Source organism: Neoarius graeffei, chromosome 4 (genome assembly GCF_027579695.1).
Source record: "Neoarius graeffei isolate fNeoGra1 chromosome 4, fNeoGra1.pri, whole genome shotgun sequence".
In the NCBI taxonomy this organism is placed as follows: Eukaryota; Metazoa; Chordata; class Actinopteri; order Siluriformes; family Ariidae; genus Neoarius; species Neoarius graeffei.
Genome location: NC_083572.1, coordinates 2,799,110 through 2,819,020, shown reverse-complemented (window position 1 = coordinate 2,819,020; position 19,911 = coordinate 2,799,110). Strand labels below are relative to the sequence as shown.

General features: G+C 42.4%; 1 protein-coding gene and 1 pseudogene across 2 annotated transcripts in view; one reads left to right on the top strand and one right to left on the bottom strand.

Moving 5' to 3' along the window:
- Positions 1–6,328: 6,328 nt before the first annotated feature.
- Positions 6,329–6,428, bottom strand: LOC132885568 (U2 spliceosomal RNA; annotated as a pseudogene).
- Positions 6,429–7,066: 638 nt separating this feature from the next.
- Positions 7,067–19,911, top strand: part of LOC132884731 (endonuclease domain-containing 1 protein-like) — a 37,918-nt gene continuing 25,073 nt past the window's right edge. The window contains exons 1-2 of one of the 2 annotated variants that reach the window (XM_060918626.1): positions 7,067–7,405; positions 18,937–19,310. In XM_060918626.1, the coding sequence (XP_060774609.1) occupies positions 19,005–19,310 (306 nt within the window). In that variant the 5' untranslated portion in view covers positions 7,067–7,405; positions 18,937–19,004. Of the gene's footprint in view, positions 7,406–9,831; positions 9,917–18,936; positions 19,311–19,911 lie in introns of those variants that run through there. The other variant, XM_060918627.1, reaches the window with a different exon arrangement.

Here is a 19,911-nt window from a genome sequence, read left to right as displayed (position 1 = left end):
TTTGGTTGACGATTCTTGGGTTTCATGTGACGTCACATCTGCCTCATTAGTTATTCAAAACTTTAGCTGGTGGTCAACCAAAGCTCAGCTGACAAAGCGCTTGTACGGAGAAGGTGCACTGCTCACGTGAAAAATGCCTTACGCTTGCGTTGTTTTAGGTTGTTCGAATCAATCAAACCTGATAAAAGTTTCTTCAGGGTTCCCCATGAACTAATGAAAAAAGGTGAACGAACACAGGATTTCACAAAAAGACATTGAGAAAGGTGGCTTTTGAACCTCGCACTGAAATCGAAGGGAGCTGAGTCAAAACATGCTCGAGTTTGCAGTGGCCACCTGGTAAAAGGTTTGTATTTCCCTCTCAGCTCTGTCCTTAGTGTTTTCCAAGTGCTTTTCTTGCTATGTGTCATTATTTTATGGTACTTTTTTTAGTCACAAAGCATTAAAGTCTCCAGCTGTTTCTTTGTTTACGCTTCACTCGATGGCCGCCATACTGAAAACAACGTGTGTCTCGCTGTCTTTAACAGGGCGTCCTAGCGGTCTTTTCAATGACAACAGCATAGACTGGGCTCCAACACTGAAAATAGGTCATGATAAAGTAAAACAGCAGTCAGAGGAAGATAAAGAGCGTGAAGTAAGAGCAAAATCACGAGAGGAGACACGCAAACGTTCAGAGGGTGCTGAGGCTTTACTGCAGTTCCACAAGAAAATGAGATAGAATACAAAACAAATCAGCCACCAAAGCAAGTGCACGTGATCAAAACAACCACGAATAATAAAGTCCATATGCATGAAGGTCGCAACAAAATTCTTACCCAGCCGTACAGTTACAATGATCTGCTCATCAGAAATAGAAGAAATATTTACACTTACTCAAGCTGATCTTTGGCTGGATCAAGTCGAAGTAAGAAAAAAAATGTCACTGCTCATCATCACTGATGCAGTTCTCAAGACTGTCCTGAATCATGAATTGATTCGCTGTCCTGAAATTGAGTAGCGGTCCTGAATCATGAATTGAATCGCTGTCCTGAATCATCCGAAGCGCATAAAATCCGCACGCCATCTCAGAACAAGTTTTACCTCCAAATAGCCTAAATTATGTCTGACAGATTTTATCCTGTGGGTGCTCCCACCGCGAAAGAGAAACCAATCGAAATCGAAAGAGTGAAAGTGATTATTATGCTGTTACCATGTGAACAGTCCTTTATGAATGCATAATTGTGTGATCAGTGCTCCAACTCAAGTGTGACTGAGGAAGGTGACAAGTTTTGTTTCATCTATTTTCGGTAATTTAAAAACCATAATATTATTTGGCAGTGAGCACATAGGAAAGTATGAAGTATAAAGTTTCTGTCAGTATGTTTATCATGCTAGTATGATAAAAATTTTGTGAAGATATTTATCTAAAAACATGAACTACTCATTCTAAACCTGTCGAGCTTCGCCGGAGAAGCTCTTGACCACAAAGGGTTAACACAAGACTTGACTAAACAGATATGCTTTCAGCCGAGACTTAAACACTGTGACTGTGTCTGAGTCCCGAACACTACTTGGAAGGCTGTTCCATAACTGTGGGGCTTTGTAAGAAAAGGCTCCGCCCCCTGATGTAGCCTTCACTATATGAGGTACCAGCAGATAGCCTGCACCGTTTGATCTAGTCAGCATGGCGGGTCATAATGGACCAGAAGTTCACTCCGGCACTGTGGTGCGAGACCATTCAGTGTTTTAAAGGTCAAAAGTTGTATTTTATAATCAATACAAAATTTGATTGGGAGCCAATGCAGAGTGGATAAGACAGGGGTGATGGGGTCGTATTTTCTAGTTCTAGTAAGGACTCTTGCTGCTGCATTTTGAACTAACTGGAGCTTGTTTATGCTCCTACTGGAACATCCAGACAGTAAGGCATTACAATAATCCAACCTGGAGGGAACGAAAGCATGAACTAGTTTTTCTGTATCATGTAGTGACATTCACTTTCATATCTTCGCAATATTTCTGAGATGAAAGAAAGCTATCCAGGTAATGTTATCAATGTGAGTTTCGAATGAAAGACTGGGGTCAATAATCACTCCGAGGTCTTTTACTGCTGCATGTGAAGAAACAGAAAGGCCATCCAGAGTTACTGTGGAATCAGAAAACCTCCTTCTTGCTGCATGTGGTCCGAGTACAAGTACTTCAGTCTTGTCAGAGTTAAGCAGATGGAAGTTAATAAGCATCCAGTGTCTAATGTCCTTTACACATTCCTCAATTCTATTAAGCTGGTGTCTCTCATCTGGTTTTGCAGAAACACAGAACTGTGTAACAGTGAAAACTAATACCATGCTTAAGAATAATATCAACCAGAGATAACAAATATAAAGAAAAAAGCAGTGGGCCGAAGACAGAACCTTGTGGAACACCAAACTTTACCTCAATATGTCTATAAAACTTGCCATTTACATCAACATACCGATAGCGATCAGTTAAATAAGACCTGAGCCAGGAGAGGGCCGTTCCCGTAACTCCCACAACATTTTCTAGTCTATCCAGCAGAATGGAACAATCAATAGTGTCAAAGGCTACACTAAGGTTAAGCAATACAAGCAGCGAGACACAGCCCTGATCAGACGCCAACAGTAGGTCATTTACTCCTTTATCCAGAGCTGTCTCTGTGCTATGATGAGGTCTAAATCCTGATTAATACATTTCATGGATGTTCCTATGTCGATACGAGCATAACTGCTGTGCCACAGCTTTTTCTAGGATCTTGTAGATAACGAGGAGGTTTGATATTGGCCTATAATTCAATCTCTAAATCGGAGTCAAGGTCAGATTTTTTAATCAGGGGTTTGATACCCAATAGCTTAAAGGATTTGGGTACATAGCCAATTCTAAGAGAAGAACTGATTATTTTTAGAAGTGGTTCAATTGCTTCTGGTATTATTTGTTCGAAGAGTGGTGTAGGTAAGGGATCTAGTACACAAGGTGAAGATTTTGATATGGAAGTTAATGAAATTAGTTCAATTTCTCTAAGGGGAGTAAAACATTCTAATTGTTGATCTGATACAGTTATATTGTTAATTACAGGGTTGCTTAAATTATCTGGCTTTAAATTAGTAGCTTGAATTTTTTGTCAGACATTTTCAATTTTGTCGTTGAAAAAATTCATGGAGTTGTTGCTACTACATATTGCAGGTGTGCATGTGTCTATAGTGGTCTGGTGAACGACCTGCTGAATGACCTCCAGATCTTTAATAAAACTTCAGTGGTTGCTGTGGAAGTGGAAGAATTTGTCACCTCATCATTTCATCAAACTGCTGAGTTTTCAGCTTCTTTATGAAAACACTGAACTGTTTAACTGAGGTGTAAACCTCTTGAAGAACATGTTGCATTATTCTGTTTAGTGAACTATTTTGTCAGCAAAATGTGTGTTAAAACCTCAAACTTCGCACCATGCCAGTGAAAATTCATAGCATGAGCTTTCTGAAGCTGTTTACAGGTCACATAAAGTTATGAACTGGTAGTTCAAGAAATTAGAACGTCAACAGTGTAAATAATTCATCAGTAGTCAAAGTTAAAGTGAACTTTATTGCCATCCAGATCACACTACAAGTCGTGGACAGCAGAATGAACTTGTGTCGCTCTGAGCTCCATGTGCAGTGAAAGATATAGTAGACATACATAGACAAACTGAGACCGAACAAATATTGCAGCTGTTATTTCCAATACTTGGTTTATTGCACAATGCAATGTGATAATAAATAATATAAACATTGTCACTGATATGTATTTATGAAGGGTTCGAGAAATATAAACAGTTGAATGGTCATTAAAATGGCATAAGATGAGGGGTGTGTGTGCACGTGCGTGTAAATATATTTTTATTTTTATTTAAGGGAATTGAGGAGTCTGATGGGAGCAGCACGGTGGTATAGTGGTTAGCACTGTCTCACTTTCTATAGTGCCTCTGTCGAATGTGGTGAGAACAGGAGGGGAAGGTTTGCTCTTCTCAATTGCTCTGGGAAGTGCAGTCGCTGCTGTGCCCTCTTGACGAGGGAGGTGGTGTTTGCAGACCACGTTAGGTCGTCTGTGATGTGCAACCTCAGGAACCTGGTACTCCTAACTGACTCCACAGTGTTGCAGTTGATCGTGAGCAGCGTCTGTACTGCATGCTTCTTCCTGAAGTCAACAGTGTTCTCCTTTGTCTTGCTGACATTCAATGACAGTTTGTTGTTATTGCACCAGGCAATGAGTTGGTTCACATCCTCCCTGTAGGCTGAGTCTTCATCATTGCTGATGAGGCCTACCACTGTTGTCATCCACAAACTTGATAATGTAGTTCGAGTTATACTGGGCACAACAGTCATCAGGGTGAACAGTAGAGGACTCAGAACACAGCCCTGGGAAAGCCCGGTGTTTAGGATGATGGTCTCAGAAGTGGGATTTTTTTCTGAATTTGTACTGTCTGGGGACTGTCTGTGAGAAAGTCTAGTATCCAGTGGCATGTTGAGACCCAGTGGGCCAAGTTTCCTAACCAAATGTTAGGGGATAACTGTACTGAAGGTGGAACAGAAATTAATGAAGAGCATCCACACATAACATTATACAACCCTGAATCCCCCTAATTCTGTGTCGACAAATAGTGGAGCAATATCAGAAAGGAGTTTGACAGTGTAAAATTGCAAAGAGTTTGAACATATCATCATCTACAGTGCATAATATCATCAAAAGATTTAGAGAATCTGGAAGAATCTCTGTGCGTAAGGGTCAAGGCCGGAAAACCATACTGGGTGCCCGTGATCTTCGGGCCCTTAGACGGCACTGCATCACATACAGGCATGCTTCTGTATTGGAAATCACAAAATGGGCTCAGGAATATTTCCAGAGAACATTATCTGTGAACACAATTCACCGTGCCATCCGCCGTTGCCAGCTAAAACTCTATAGTTCAAAGAAGAAGCCGTATCTAAACATGATCCAGAAGCGCAGACGTCTTCTCTGGGCCAAGGCTCATTTAAAATGGACTGTGGCAAAGTGGAAAACTGTTCTGTGGTCAGATGAATCAAAATTTGAAGTTCTTTATGGAAATCAGGGACGCCGTGTCATTCGGACTAAAGAGGAGAAGGACGACCCGAGTTGTTATCAGCGCTCAGTTCAGAAGCCTGCATCTCTGATGGTATGGGGTTGCATTAGTGCGTGTGGCATGGGCAGCTTACACATCTGGAAAGACACCATCAATGCTGAAAGGTATATCCAGGTTCTAGAGCAACATATGCTCCCATCCAGACGACGTCTCTTTCAGGGAAGACCTTGCATTTTCCAACATGACAATGCCAAACCACATACTGCATCAATTACAGCATCATGGCTGCATAGAAGAAGGGTCTGGGTACTGAACTGGCTAGCCTGCAGTCCAGATCTTTCACCCATAGAAAACATTTGGCGCATCATAAAACGGAAGATACAACAAAAAAGACCTAAGACAGTTGAGCAACGAGAATCCTACATTAGACAAGAATGGGTTAACATTCCTATCCCTAAACTTGAGCAACTTGTCTCCTCAGTCCCCAGACGTTTACAGACTGTTGTAAAGAGAAAAGGGGATGTCTCACAGTGGTAAACATGGCCTTGTCCCAACTTTTTTGAGATGTGTTGTTGTCATGAAATTTAAAATCACCTAATTTTTCTCTTTAAATGATACATTTTCTCAGTTTAAACATGTGATATGTCATCTATGTTCTATTCTGAATAAAATATGGAATTTTGAAACTTCCACATCATTGCATTCCGTTTTTATTTACAATTTGTACTTTGTCCCAACTTTTTTGGAATCGGGGTTGTATTACATTACAGGCATTTAGCAAATGTTCTTATGCAGAGTGATGTACAACATACCCAGAGAAGCCTGGGTAGCAGTTGGGGGTTAGGTGTTTTGCTCAAGGGCACTTCAGCCATTCCGGCTCGTCCAGGGAATCAGACTGGCAACCTTTTGGTCCCAAAACTGCTTCTCTCATCATTCAGCCATAAGAAGAAACCTTTATTTATTTGTCACATGCACACTTCAAGCACAGTGAAATTCATCCTCTGCATTTAACCCATCTGAAGCAGTAAACACACACACCCAGAGCAGTGGGCAGCCACTAGAGCGCCTGGGGAGCAGTCAGGGGTCAGGTGCCTCGCTCAAGGACGCCTCAGCCCAAGGCCATCCCACATTAACCTAACTGCATGTCTTTGGACTGTGGGGGAAACCGGAGTACCCGGAGGAAACCCACACAGACACAGGGAGAACATGCAAACTCCACACAGAAAGGCCATCTCCAGCCGCTGGGTTCGAACCCAGAACCTTCTTGCTGTGAGATGACCGTGTTAACCACTACACCACCATGCTGCCCTAATTAAACTGATAAAAACAGATACTGCACTTGATCTTAGCCAAAAGGCCAAGAAGCAAAAGGTGTTGCATTAAGGTTTGATGCTGGTGTCTACTTCGGCAGTGGTATGATGGTGGTGGCCTTGAAGCACGGGGGTATGATGGCTTGGCTCAGGAAGGTGTTGTGAATAACTTCCCCCAGTTCTTATTAACATTTAATAACAGTTCTTATTCTCCAGATGTGCCAGGCTCAGGTGCAGTGCTGCCAATATGGTGTCATCAGTGGAACGGTTAGGGCAGTAGTATGCAAACTGAAGTGGATCAAGTATTTCAGGGAGTCTTGATGTTATGTGGTCCTTGACCAGCTTCTTTAAGTATTTCATTCTGATGGAAGTGAGTGCTATAGGGCGGTAGTCATTGAGGGTTGATGCTGGTGTCTTCTTCGGCAGTGGTATGATGGTGGTGGCCTTGAAGCACGGGGGTACAATGGCTTGGCTCAGGAAGGTGTTGTGAATGTCTGTGAGGACATGCGTTAGTTGGTCTGCACAAGCTTTCCATGGGTTGACTCTGAGCAGGATCCTCCTGACGTCACTTGGATCAAGACAGAGTACTTCATCATCTAGGCAGCAGTGAACTTATAGTACCAACAGTTTATTCCAGGTTGATATGATGGCTTGCTTCATTCTTTTTTCTCTCCACAGATGTTGAGTCTTGTCTTAAGTTTCCCTTAATGAGCATGACTGCAAGAAGTATGGAATAAAATGCAACACTGTGTGCAATTTCAGGAAAATAATCCACAACAGGGTGGTGTGATGCAGACGAAGTGAAGTGGAATTACTCTTACCACCATGAAGCTGATTATTTCCTCTAACAGAACTGCCCCAAGTGGTTTAAACCAGAACTATTCTTTACACTCCCCTCTCGACCACAACACTACGTGACCGGTGTACATGACCTTCTACAGATAAAGACCACTCGACTAAGATCTCTTCCTGCAATCATCTCACATCTCCTTCTGAACTTCAACATCAAGTTCCAGCAGCTTCTGGTGAGAAACAGGTTGGTTTTATTCATTTTTATACTGGGCATGAATTACTTTCAAGATCTGAAGAGTAAATATGTTAAATAAATAAATCATGCATGACCTGTCCAATTAAATCAGTGGGTGTGGTCCACTCGTGCATCATCTCTCTTTCAGTCTGTATTAGCCTAACATTCAAGAGTCCTGTGTGTCAGAAGGAACATTTTTATAAAACACAGGAACATTGACTTTGTTTTATGGAGGAGTTTCCCATGTCGTTTTTGTAAACCAATACAATACAACAGCATGAAAGTCGAGTCAAGTTTTTAAATCATTTTCAGTCGTCTAATACAGGAGTGTCCAAGGTTTTTTCAAAGGAGGGCAGATTAGACGACAACACAATATCAGGGAACTGATCAGTAAAATATACACATCCAGTCAGCTCCATAAATATGTCTAATAAAATATATTTGGGTTGAAGTTAAATGAATATGAGCTCAATATTCAGACATTCGGCTTTAATGTAAGAGTATTTACATCAGGTGAAGGGTGTAGGAATTACAGTGCTTTTTAAATCTGAATATTTTTTGCATTGCCCATGATTTTTCATGATGCTCCATAATGTTAAACCCCTTCATTACCACAATAGTCTCTTGACATATGAGAAATATTTGCACACACATTTGCCCCGGTTTTTGATGAGGAAGTATTCTTATTTCAGTCTCTTTTGAAATTTAGTTTGATTTGTTTTTAAATAATAGTAATATTTATTCATTTTGGCGGCACGGTGGTGTAGTGGTTAGCGCTGTCGCCTCACAGCAAGAAGGTCCGGGTTCGAGCCCCGTGGCCGGCGAGGGCCTTTCTGTGCGGAGTTTGCATGTTCTCCCCGTGTCCGCGTGGGTTTCCTCCGGGTGCTCCGGTTTCCCCCACAGTCCAAAGACATGCAGGTTAGGTTAACTGGTGACTCTAAATTGACCGTAGGTGTGAATGTGAGTGTGAATGGTTGTCTGTGTCTATGTGTCAGCCCTGTGATGACCTGGCGACTTGTCCAGGGTGAACCCCGCCTTTCGCCCGTAGTCAGCTGGGATAGGATCCAGCTTGCCTGCGACCCTGTCGAACAGGATAAAGCAGCTAGAGATAATGAGATGAGATGAGATTTATTCATTTTGATTTACCAGTGTATTTTTGACTTCCCATTGCAAAGAGCAAAAGTACATCCATAGGTCTGATATTAATGTGCCTCTGCTAGTAACTTCAGGAAGTGTGAAGGATGTGGTTGTGGTGGAAAATATTACCTTCTGAAGAAAAAACAACAACAACAACAACAACAGTTAAACTCACACAGACACAGTTGAGTCCAGAGTAATATGTTTATGATCACCGCGGCTGGGGAGAAGAGCTTCAGAGAACAAGGTGTTAGATGCCATTAAACAGTTCCCTGCACAGGGCTAGTGTTTCATGACTGGTTACAGGTAGACAAAGGATTTCATGCCAATTGGTCAAATGAAGAGTCTACACCCATAAACCTGATCTTTCTGTCGGTCTACTGATAAGAGCAGGTCTCTCCTTAATTTAAATGTATTTTATGTATTCAATGGTTCTTCAGTTCTCCTTTCTCCAGGTAGATTTCTGCTTTCCATCACCTCAAACACAACAAACGCTCCTCACACACTCCTCCACTGGGTATCAGGATGAAGCTCCTCGCTCTGGTGCTCCTGCTTTCCGCTTTCTCCTCACTGACCCTGATGGAGGTGGTGAGCAATTTTGGACAGTGTTCCGAGTTCTTCATCCGAAGCCCAAATCAAAGAAACATCATCACACCGATGGTTTTCAAAGGGTATCAGTATAAGAAGATTTGTCAGCGCTGGGAAAACAGATACAGATTTGCAACACTCTATGACACTGAGCGCAGGATCCCAGTCTATTCAGCCTACAAATACACTGGTTCTAAGAAAACCGTCCGAACCGAAGAGTGGAAAAATGAGCCCCAGGTGAGTGGAGCATTGTATATACGAGCCATGTGTGACTGAGAAGCTGCTGAGGTGCTTGACTGCCCTTTAAAAAAAAAAACTGATCATGATGCTCACAAATGATTCAGCCTTTTTAAATGTGTCACTCAGAATCAGAATGAGTCACTGAGTCGTTCTGTTATTTCATTTCATTTCCTGCTTCACAATTCAGTATGTTCTGTCCATGAAGTCAACATCAAGGGAAACCTTTTTCACAAACTCTCTTTGAAAGCTAAAACCTTCCTGTGCTGCACGTTTTAGTGTTTCTGATTCCCGTCAAGGACGTGTTAGCGAGTTTTCACCACTGAACTCTACCTAAAAATCTGGAGAGCTCATAGGCTCGTCAGAGTGAAGCCATCTGTCCACCATATTACCACTCCCATCGTGAAGCAGAACAGTCATTTAGACTACTGGAAGCTACACAAAACCAGACAAGTTATTTCTGGAGTTGGTGAGAAAAAATACAAGCACAGTGGCTGGATGTTCAGCAGTGAACTGTACAAACCATCAAGTCAGAGGTTGTGGACGAACATTTCATCTGTGAGTATTGATCGTGTGTGATCATTGATACAGGTGTGCACACAGTGCTGTTTGCGTGGACCCCCATAGCATTTTATGATGGTTTGCAAGAGTGAAAGAAAAAAATAACAACAGAAAATCCGTCTCATCGTCTTGTCTGTTTTTGTTGAAAATCTGACATTGATGTCTGGAATGAACACTGTGACTGGGTCAGATTTTCAGTGGAAATGTCCTGGACTGGATCAAAGCCAAAGTCTTTGATATTGAATGTGAGAGCTCAAGCTCAATGGCTCAAATTCAAAAAGTAAAACGAACGGAGTAAACGAGCCTCAGGAGCCTAAATGAAAGAAGGACCGTAGCCTTAGGCAGAAATGGCAGTGAGGGATGCAAATAAAAAGAGAGATGTTATTGTTCTAGTTTGGTCAGGAGTTATTTTCTTTTACTGAAGACTAAGCACAACTGACAATGTAGATCATCACTTGCACAAATTGACAAAATGGGTTAGATTGTCTGTTTTAATGACGTGATTTTAGTTTAAATGGAGTGCGAGTAGATTGATAAGCACTCTTAAATCAGGGTTGGTCATATGTCCCAGTCAATGGCTTATTTCCCAGACAGCGTCTGATATATGATCTCCTGTACAAAGAAAAACTGAAATAATCTTCATAAAATAATTATAGTAGTAAACGAGCCGTTCAATAAACTGATTAGAGACTGAACTGGAAAAGGGGAAAAAAAACAATAACAGTGAAGGGGAGCACTATAAAAATATGTAAGGAATGTGGGTAAAGTGGAAAAAATAAGAGGAGGGAATGAAAGGGAAAAAATGTCAGGAGATACTTTTCTTGGGGAAAATTTGATCAGATACCACGGTTTAACACATAAGCCACTTGAATGTGCGTAGTCTACTGCCAAAAGTTGACAAACTTCGTGAGCTAGCTGCCAAAGCTCAACCCAGTGTCATCGGGATTACAGAATCATGGCTGGATGATTCGGTGATGGATTCGGAGATTGTTATCCCTGGATACATTCCTGTGAAAAAAGATCGAAATTGCCAAGGTGGGGGAGTTTGTGCCTATGTATATAAAGACATTGCTTTCCACCACAGAAAAGACATTGGTGATAGCCTAGAGACAGTCTGGTTGGAGTTAAGTTTACCAAAGACCAAACCAATTATTTTCATCGTGTGCTATAGGCCTCCTAAACAAAGTGACTTTTTTGCAGAATTTGAAAGTTCATGCATGAATGTTGACATTTTGAATTGGTCAGAATGTGTTATCATGGGTGATTTCAATGTGGATTATAACAATAAAGGTTTCCCTTGATGTTTACTTCATGGACAGAACACACTGAATTGTGAAGCATGAAATGAAATGAAATGAAATAACGGAACGACTCAGTGACTCATTCTGATTCTGATTGACACATTTAAAGAGGCTGAATCGTTTGTGAGCATCATGATCTGCTGGGATTTTTTTTAAAGGGCAGTCAAGCACCTCAGCAGCTTCTCAGTCACACATGGCTTGTACGGTATATACAATGCTCCACTCACCTGGGGCTCATTTTTCCACTCTTCATTTTGATTGGTTTTCTTATACCCAGTGTATTTGTAGGCTGAGTAGACTGGGATCCTGCGCTCAATGTCATAGAGTGTTGCAAATCTGTATGCCTGTTTCCAGCGCTGACAAATCTTCTTATACTGATACCCTTTGAAAACTGTTGGGGTGATGATCGTGTTTCTTTTATTTGGGCTTTGGATGAAGAACTCAGAACACTTAGACTTGTCAAAAGCCTTCACCACCTCTGTCAGGGTCAGCGAGGAGAAAGCAGAGAGCAGGAGCACCAGAGCGAGGAGCTTCATCCTGATACACGATGGAGGAGTGTGTGAGGAGTGTGGGAGGTGATGGAAAGCAGAAATCTACCTGAAGAAAAGAGAACACGAGAACCAAAAGACAATTTCAAGACAAACAGTTGCTGAACTCCATCTTGACTTTGTTTAGTCAGGTATATCGATTAGCAAATGGTACTTTCTAATTTGTTTATTCAACGCAATGTTTTTTGCTTTAAATATTGCAATTGTGTTTGGGAATATATTATTTGCGCTTAATTTGCACAATGGATGAGTAAAATGTACTGATAAAAAATGTGAGCAGAGTGTTTATTGTGCATGCAGACAGTTGGCTGCAAGGTGCTGCTTTTGACTGGGGTAAAATTCATTTCGTATTTAGACATTTGGGTTTTTGCGGTCAGTAAACACACACACACGTGCATATACACACTGCTCGCTCTCCCTCTCTCGCTCTGCACTGCATGCTGGGAGTTTGCTGGTGGAGGATGTGGTGAGGTTGGCTGAGAGCTTACATTTCTCTTTCTTACTTTTTTGCTATTCTTTCTTGTATTATTTACTAATTGTTTTGAACCCCCATCAGCTCCATCACTGCCTCAGACTGAACCAGCTCCGACTGAAGAGCACTCACAGCCTGCTCCTCCAGAAGCTCATCCTGATGTTATAGTAGAAGCTGAGACAGAGGAGGGAACACAGGGGACATGCTCTGAGATGGCTTTAGAAAGCTCACAGTGTGGCAATAAGACAGAGACCTAGCTCAGGGACATCGAGAGCAGCTCTGATGAAGATACGGACACCTCTGAGTAAATCCTGTAACAACTCTCAATTATACACAGTATCTCAAATAAATTCATTCCTAGACTTGACCAAAGGCGCCAGAAAACCCCAACTCAGTGTTTTCTTCCCAAATTTGTCACGTTTCTATCTGTCCTGTCACGGAGCCATGCAGCATGCAACCCTGGAAGAACTCAACCAACCCAAACAATACCGCTTAAAGAAACTAATGCCAAAAGTAAAAAGAATGATTCAGTGCAAGTCCAAAAAGAAGAGACACTATATTAAAGAGAAGCGAAAGAATCACCGTATATTCCTCAGTGATATTTTTAAGCTCATTATTATGGCATCTCTAAACATCAGCTCTCTTAATATCAACGGCTGTCACAGTACTGAGAAGAGGTTCAGTCTTTTCAGCTTTCTACCACTAAAAAAAGCAAACATCTTTTTCTTTTTTTTTTTACAATAGACCCACACAGACATTAACAATCAGACAGAGTGGCTAACCGAGTGGAAAGGTCAGGGTTTCCTCAGTCATGGGTCAAACATGAGCGCCGAGGTCGCCATACTGCTTTCCCCAGATATTCAAGAGCAGCCAGTAAACATCGTAGAAATAGTACCCGGGAGGATGCAGAGAGTAGATATCGATCTCAACAAACTCTCCCTTTCCCTGATCAACATTTACGCTCCCAACGTTGGCACATACCATATTCAGTTTTTCAGTTGTCTGAATAAAGCCATCTCAGACATTCCCCAGGAAAGGATCATTATTCTAGCTGGTGATTTCAACTGCACATTGAACCACAGCTTAGACCGTAACCACGATGAACCTCATCCTCACTCAGCAGAGACACTCAGAACCGTAATACAGAACCACAGCCTAGTAGATGTGTGGAGGGAAACTCGACCCACAGACAGACAGTACACCTGGCTAAAATACACCTCTGAAAAGATCCAGACAGCAAGACTGGATAGGTTTTACACTCAGAGTTTCAACAGAGGCAGGTTCTACAACATCCATCCCACTCCACTCTCTGACCATCACTACATCTCTGTCATTGTCACAACCTCACTGAGCACGTTCCGTCAGCATCACTGGCACTTTAACAATAGTTTACTACAGGATCACCTTTTTATTCATGCTTTCACACTTTTCTGGGTTTCTTGGAGAGAGAGAAAATCACAGTATTCATCATTAAGTCAGTGGTGGGATGTTGGTAAAATCCAGATCCAGCTTTTTTGCCAACAATACACCAGGAACAACACCAACGAAATCAAGAGGAAGATCAGCCTTCTTAAAAGAGAAATCCTCAAACTAAGCAGTTCAATAAGCAAAGAAGAGGAAACAAGAACAACCACAGAAAAGCTGGAACACAACAAACTTCTCCTGAAACACCTCTCTGAAGAAAGAGATCAAGGTGCAATGGTACGAGCAAGGTTAACACAGTTTAATAAAACGGACTCCTCAACTTCTTTCTTCTTTGCACTGGAGAAAAAAAATCAGAGGGAAGCACTCCATCAGCCACATAAAACTACCCAGCAGACAAGAAACCACCGACAAAAATAAAATAATCTCACATGCGTTATTGTTCTATGAAGAACTGTACAGCAGCCAGCCATGTGACCCTGATGCCACTGAGGAACTCCTCAGCAGACTACCACAGCTGAGTGAGCATGAGAGGAGTGAACTTGAAGAACCACTCTCACTCAAGGAATTCAGTACAGCCACCCAACAACTGTCAAACGGCAAGTCACCAGGGCTGGATGGTCTGACCTCTGAGTTCTACAAAACCTTCTGGTCTCTCATCGGCCCAGACCTCCACTCGGTCATACAAGAATGCATGGAATCCAAGATCTTACCCCTCAGCCTTAGGAGAGCCATAATCACCTTTATTCCCAAAAAAGGCGACCTCGGGAGCTTAAAGAACTGGCAACCTGTGTCTCTCCTAGGAATTGACTATACATTTTTTTCAAAGACACTAACAAACCTCTTAAAAACATTTCTGGCTACAATAATCCATGAGGACCAATCATATTGCATCCCTGAACAATCAATCTTCGACAACCTTTTCCTAGTACAAGACCTTTTACACCTCACTAGAATTCATAAAGCAGATGTTGGACTCATCTCATTGGACCAAAAAAAGGCGTTTGACAGAGTAGACCATGGCTACCTCTTCAAGACCCTTGAAGCCTTTGGTGTTGGATAACGCTTCATCACATGGATCAGGCTGCTTCACACTGATGTGCACAGCATGCTAAAAATAAATGAAACGTTAACACAAACTTTCCCCGTACTCAGAGGTGTTCGACAAGGCTGCAGCCTGCCTGGGTTCCTGTACGCACTCTCCATCAAGCTTCTGCTTAAACGCCTGCGAGAAAACCTGCAAGGCTTCTCAGTACTAACTCCTGACGTGTCTGACATGACCACAGTTAAACTCGCAGCAGACACCGATGATGTGACTAATAATAATAATATCTAATGGCAACATTAACCATCTGTGTTCTCGCCTCAAGGTCTTTCAGGAAGCATGATCGGCACGCGTTAACTGGAACAAAACAAACACTCTACTTGTAGGACAATGGCAGGATGAGAGTCCACCTCGACTACCACAGCAGTGTACATGGAATAAGGAAGGACTACGAATATTGGGAATCTTCCTGGGGACAGAGGAGTAAATGCAGAAGAACTGGGATGGACTGGAAAACAAAGTGTTGGAAAAGCTGGACAAATGGAGATGGATTCAACCATGACTGTCTTATAGGGGCAGAGTCTTGGTCTTAAACAACTTGGCTGCTTCAAAGCTATGGCACCGCCTAACAGTACTGGATCCACTTCCAGAGCTACTACATCGACTCCAGAAGTACTTTGTGGACTTTGTATGGTACGGTCACCACTGGTTACCAGCCGGTGCACTGAGTTAACCAGCGTGTGAGGGCGGGCAGAGTCTGATCCAACTTCAGTCCAAATTGAAGGCCATGGGGTTACAAGCAGCCTAGAAATGGCTGTACAGTCCTGACACTGTACCGTGGGTGAGGTTTGGACTCTCAGTACTGAGATTTGCAGGCAGGATGGGACTCGACAGGCAAATGTTTTTAATGTCCACTAATGCTACAAAGACTGTGCCAGCCAGAACCTTTTACAAGACTGTCTTTAAAGCCTGGGGCCAGGTTAGAGTGTATCGGAAAGACCATTACGGTCTGAACGAGCCACTCTTTTACAACACTTGGTTCCCTGAACAGACCATGTCCAACAGCGAGATCACCACCTTTGTGTCTGCAGGAGAGGCGAAAGTAAGAGACCTCTTTGACCAGGAAAAGAGAGAGTGGTTGCCAGCATCCCAACTGACCAAGGAGATCGGGGCAGATCAGAGAGGATTGTGGGTAACATAATAAAGATGGTGAAAACTCTGTTTCCCATATCACTATAAGCGACTATATAACTGGAGGTCCGGAACAGACGTCCTTTCCGGAACTGTACATAACTTCCCGTGAAGCCCCTGACGAAGATATCACAGGGCAACTGCTCTCATATAAAACAGTCAAAAATATCCTACTTTCAACAGCAACAAAAAAACAACGAAACATCTCTGTTTTAAAAAACAAACTTTCCAGAGAGCTGAAAAGCAGAACAGACACAAAATGGCGAACACACCTGCCCATATCTCCACCTCAGTCCCCCTCATGGAGAGTGCTATACAAGAGCCCACTGCCAAAGTGATCTGGAGACCTACAGTGGCGAGTTCTCCACGCTGCAATGCCAATGAACACCTTTCTGTTCAAGTGCAACCTCGCTAGCTCTTCCCTCTGCAACTTCTGTGGACTACCAGAAACCGTGTTCCACTGCTTCAGCGACTGCCACCGGCTGGACCGTCTCTTCAACACACTGGAGAGAACCATCAGTAAGCTTGGAGCACCCTTCTCAAAATCCACATTCATCCTCAGATGCAAATATTCCAGCTCACGCCGAGAGCTCTGTACTCTGGTGAACTTTCTGACAGGACAGGCAAAAGTAGCGATCTGGAAATCTTACAGACTAAAGACTGGAGGAAAAGACATGAACACTGTGAACTTCTTTAAAGCACTGACAGAATCACGCATAAAACTAGAGCATGAATTCCACAGACTCAACAGGAACACAGAAACCTTTGAAAAAAAAACCTGGTGTGCAAACAAAGGACTGTTCTCTATAATGGACGATAACAAACTCAATTTTCACTGGTGATCAGTGACCTTTAATATAATCTTTTTTCATGCTGTAAATATGTAAATAATTTTCTTTTAACTATCACAGTTGTAAATAAAGAGGATATAAAAGTCAAAGGCTCTCTCTCTCTCTCTCTCTCTCTCAGTTCCGTCCTGATTGTAATCTTGCACAGATAATTATTGCCCAAAACACCATAAAATATTGGGGGAAAATATTTATTTATTTATTTATTTGGGTTTGTTATACAGTGGGGCAATAAAGTATTTAGTCAGCCACCAATTGTGCAAGTTCTCCCACTTAAAAAGATGAGAGAGGCCTGTAATTTTCATCATAGGTATACCTCAACTATGAGAGACAGAATGGGGGGAAAGAATCCAGGAAATCACATTGTAGGATTTTTAATGAATTAATTGGTAAATTCCTCGGTAAAATAAGTATTTGGTCACCTACAAACAAGCAAGATTTCTGGCTCTCACAGACCTGTAACTTCTTCTTTAAGAGGCTCCTCTGTCCTCCACTCGTTACCTGTATTAATGACACCTGTTTGAACTCATTATCAGTATAAAAGACACCTGTCCACAACCTCAAACAGTCACACTCCAAACTCCACTATGGCCAAGACCAAAGAGCTGTCAAAGGACACCAGAAACAAAATTGTAGACCTGCACCAGGCTGGGAAGACTGAATCTGCAATAGGTAAGCAGCTTGGTGTGAAGAAATCAACTGTGGGAGCAATTATTAGAAAATGGAAGACATACAAGACCACTGATAATCTCCCTCGATCTGGGGCTCCACGCAAGATCTCACACCGTGGGGTCAAAATGATCACAAGAACGGTGAGCAAAAATTCCAGAACCACACGGGGGAATCTAGTGAATGACCTGCAGAGAGCTGGGACCAAAGTAACAAAGGCTACCATCAGCAACACACTACGCCGCCAGGGACTCAAATTCTGCAGTGCCAGACGTGTCCCCCTGCTTAAGCCAGTACATGTCCAGGCCCGTCTGAAGTTTGCTAGAGAGCATTTGGATGATCAAGAAAAGGACTGGGAGAATGTCATATGGTCAGATGAAACCAAAATAGAACTTTTTGGTAAAAACTCAACTTGTCATGTTTGGAGGAGAAAGAATGCCGAGTTGCATCCAAAGAACACCATACCTACTGTGAAGCATGGGGGTGGAAACATCATGCTTTGGGGCTGTTTTTCTGCAAAGGGACCAGGACGACTGATCCGTGTAAAGGAAAGAATGAATGGGGCCATGTATCGTGAGATTTTAAGTGAAAACCTCCTTCCATCAGCAAGGGCATTGAAGATGAAAAGTGGCTGGGTCTTTCAGCATGACAATGATCCCAAACACACCGCCCGGGCAATGAAGGAGTGGCTTCGTAAGAAGCATTTCAAGGTCCTGGAGTGGCCTAGCCAGTCTCCAGATCTCAACCCCATAGAAAATCTTTGGAGGGAGTTGAAAGTCCGTGTTGCCCAGCGACAGCCCCAAAACATCACTGCTCTAGAGGAGATCTGCATGGAGGAATGGGCCAAAATACCAGCAACAGTGTGTGAAAACCTTGTGAAGACTTACAGAAAACGTTTGACCTCTGTCATTGCCAACAAAGGGTATATAACAAAGTATTGAGATGAACTTTTGTTATTGACCAAATACTTATTTTCCACCATAATTTACAAATAAATTCTTTAAAAATCAGACAATGTGATTTTCTGGATTTTTTTTTCTCATTCTGTCTCTCATAGTTGAAGTGTACCTATGATGAAAATTACAGGCCTCTCTCATCTTTTTAAGTGGGAGAACTTGCACAATTGGTGACTGACTAAATACTTTTTTGCCCCACTGTACATTTATTTTAAATAACGATGTAAGACATTAAGAAATGAATAATATTTAAATTAATTCTGTTGTATTTAGAATAATCTTCAGGTCAGTTGTCGTCCACAGAGGTTGTTAACTGAGAGACTCCACTTCTGATCACATGTGAACCGTGTTTATCTCGTGCTGTGATGCAGAAAGATCACCTGAAAATATCAAAACTGTCCGAGTTTAAAGAGATTTGATGTGAAATGGAAAATTGGAGACGACAGTTTGTTTTAATTTTGTTTGATTTGTTTTTTTGTTTCTTTGTTTAAAACGATAATTAACAGATTGATGGATGGATTCAGATGATGAACTTGAGTATTGTTTGTGTTCCTCTTGTCCTCAGGTAGATTTCTGCTCTCCATCATCACACACCCTTCACACTCCTCACACACTCCTCCACCGTGTATCAGGATGAAGCTCCTCGCTCTGGTGCTCCTGCTCGCCGCTTTCTCCTCACCGACCCTGACGGAGGTTGTGGGTTTTTTCCAACAATCCTGTCCTTCCTTCTTCATCCGAAACCCAGCAAACCAAAATCAGATCATCGTCCCGACTGTCTTCTCTGGAAGTCAGTATCAGAAGATTTGTCAGCGCTTGGAAAACAATTACAGATTTGCAACACTCTATGACACTGAGCGGAGGATCCCAGTCTACTCAGCCTACAAATACACTGGGTATAAGGAAACCGTCCGAAACGAAGAGTGGAAAAATGAGCCCCAGGTGAGTGGAGCATTGTCTATACGAGCCATGTGTGACTGAGAAGCTGCTGAGGTGCTTGACTGCCCTTTAAAAAAGAAAAACGCAGATCATGATGCTCACAAATGATTCAGCCTCTTTAAATGTGTCACTCAGAATCAGAATGAGTCACTGAGTCGTTCTGTTATTTCATTTCATTTCCTGCCTCACAATTCAGGGGTGTAGTGGGCGTGGTACGCGGGGGGACGCCGTCCACCCACTTCTCCCGAGGTGAGATAAAAAAAACAAAAAACAAACTGTAATTCAATGGGCTGAGTTTATCCGCTCTACAGTAAGTGACACGTGCCTTTGTGCTCATCATCAATGCCCTCCAATCGAACGTTACGTAAAACGTAGCGACGCAAAGTAGAATACATTCTAAACGCAGCCGAGATATTAGAATTATGTAAACGGTTGACTCCGCCATCTGTCGGTTTAATGCTTTATGATCTTTGAAGTTCTAATGCGATTTTTGCTCAGTATAGGCCTATGATTTTGAATAGCCTAATAATAACAGTAGGGTCTCTGTGTGTGTGCGTGTGTGATTTCCGGGCGTTCATGCAGCAGCACCGAGAGGGCAACAGAA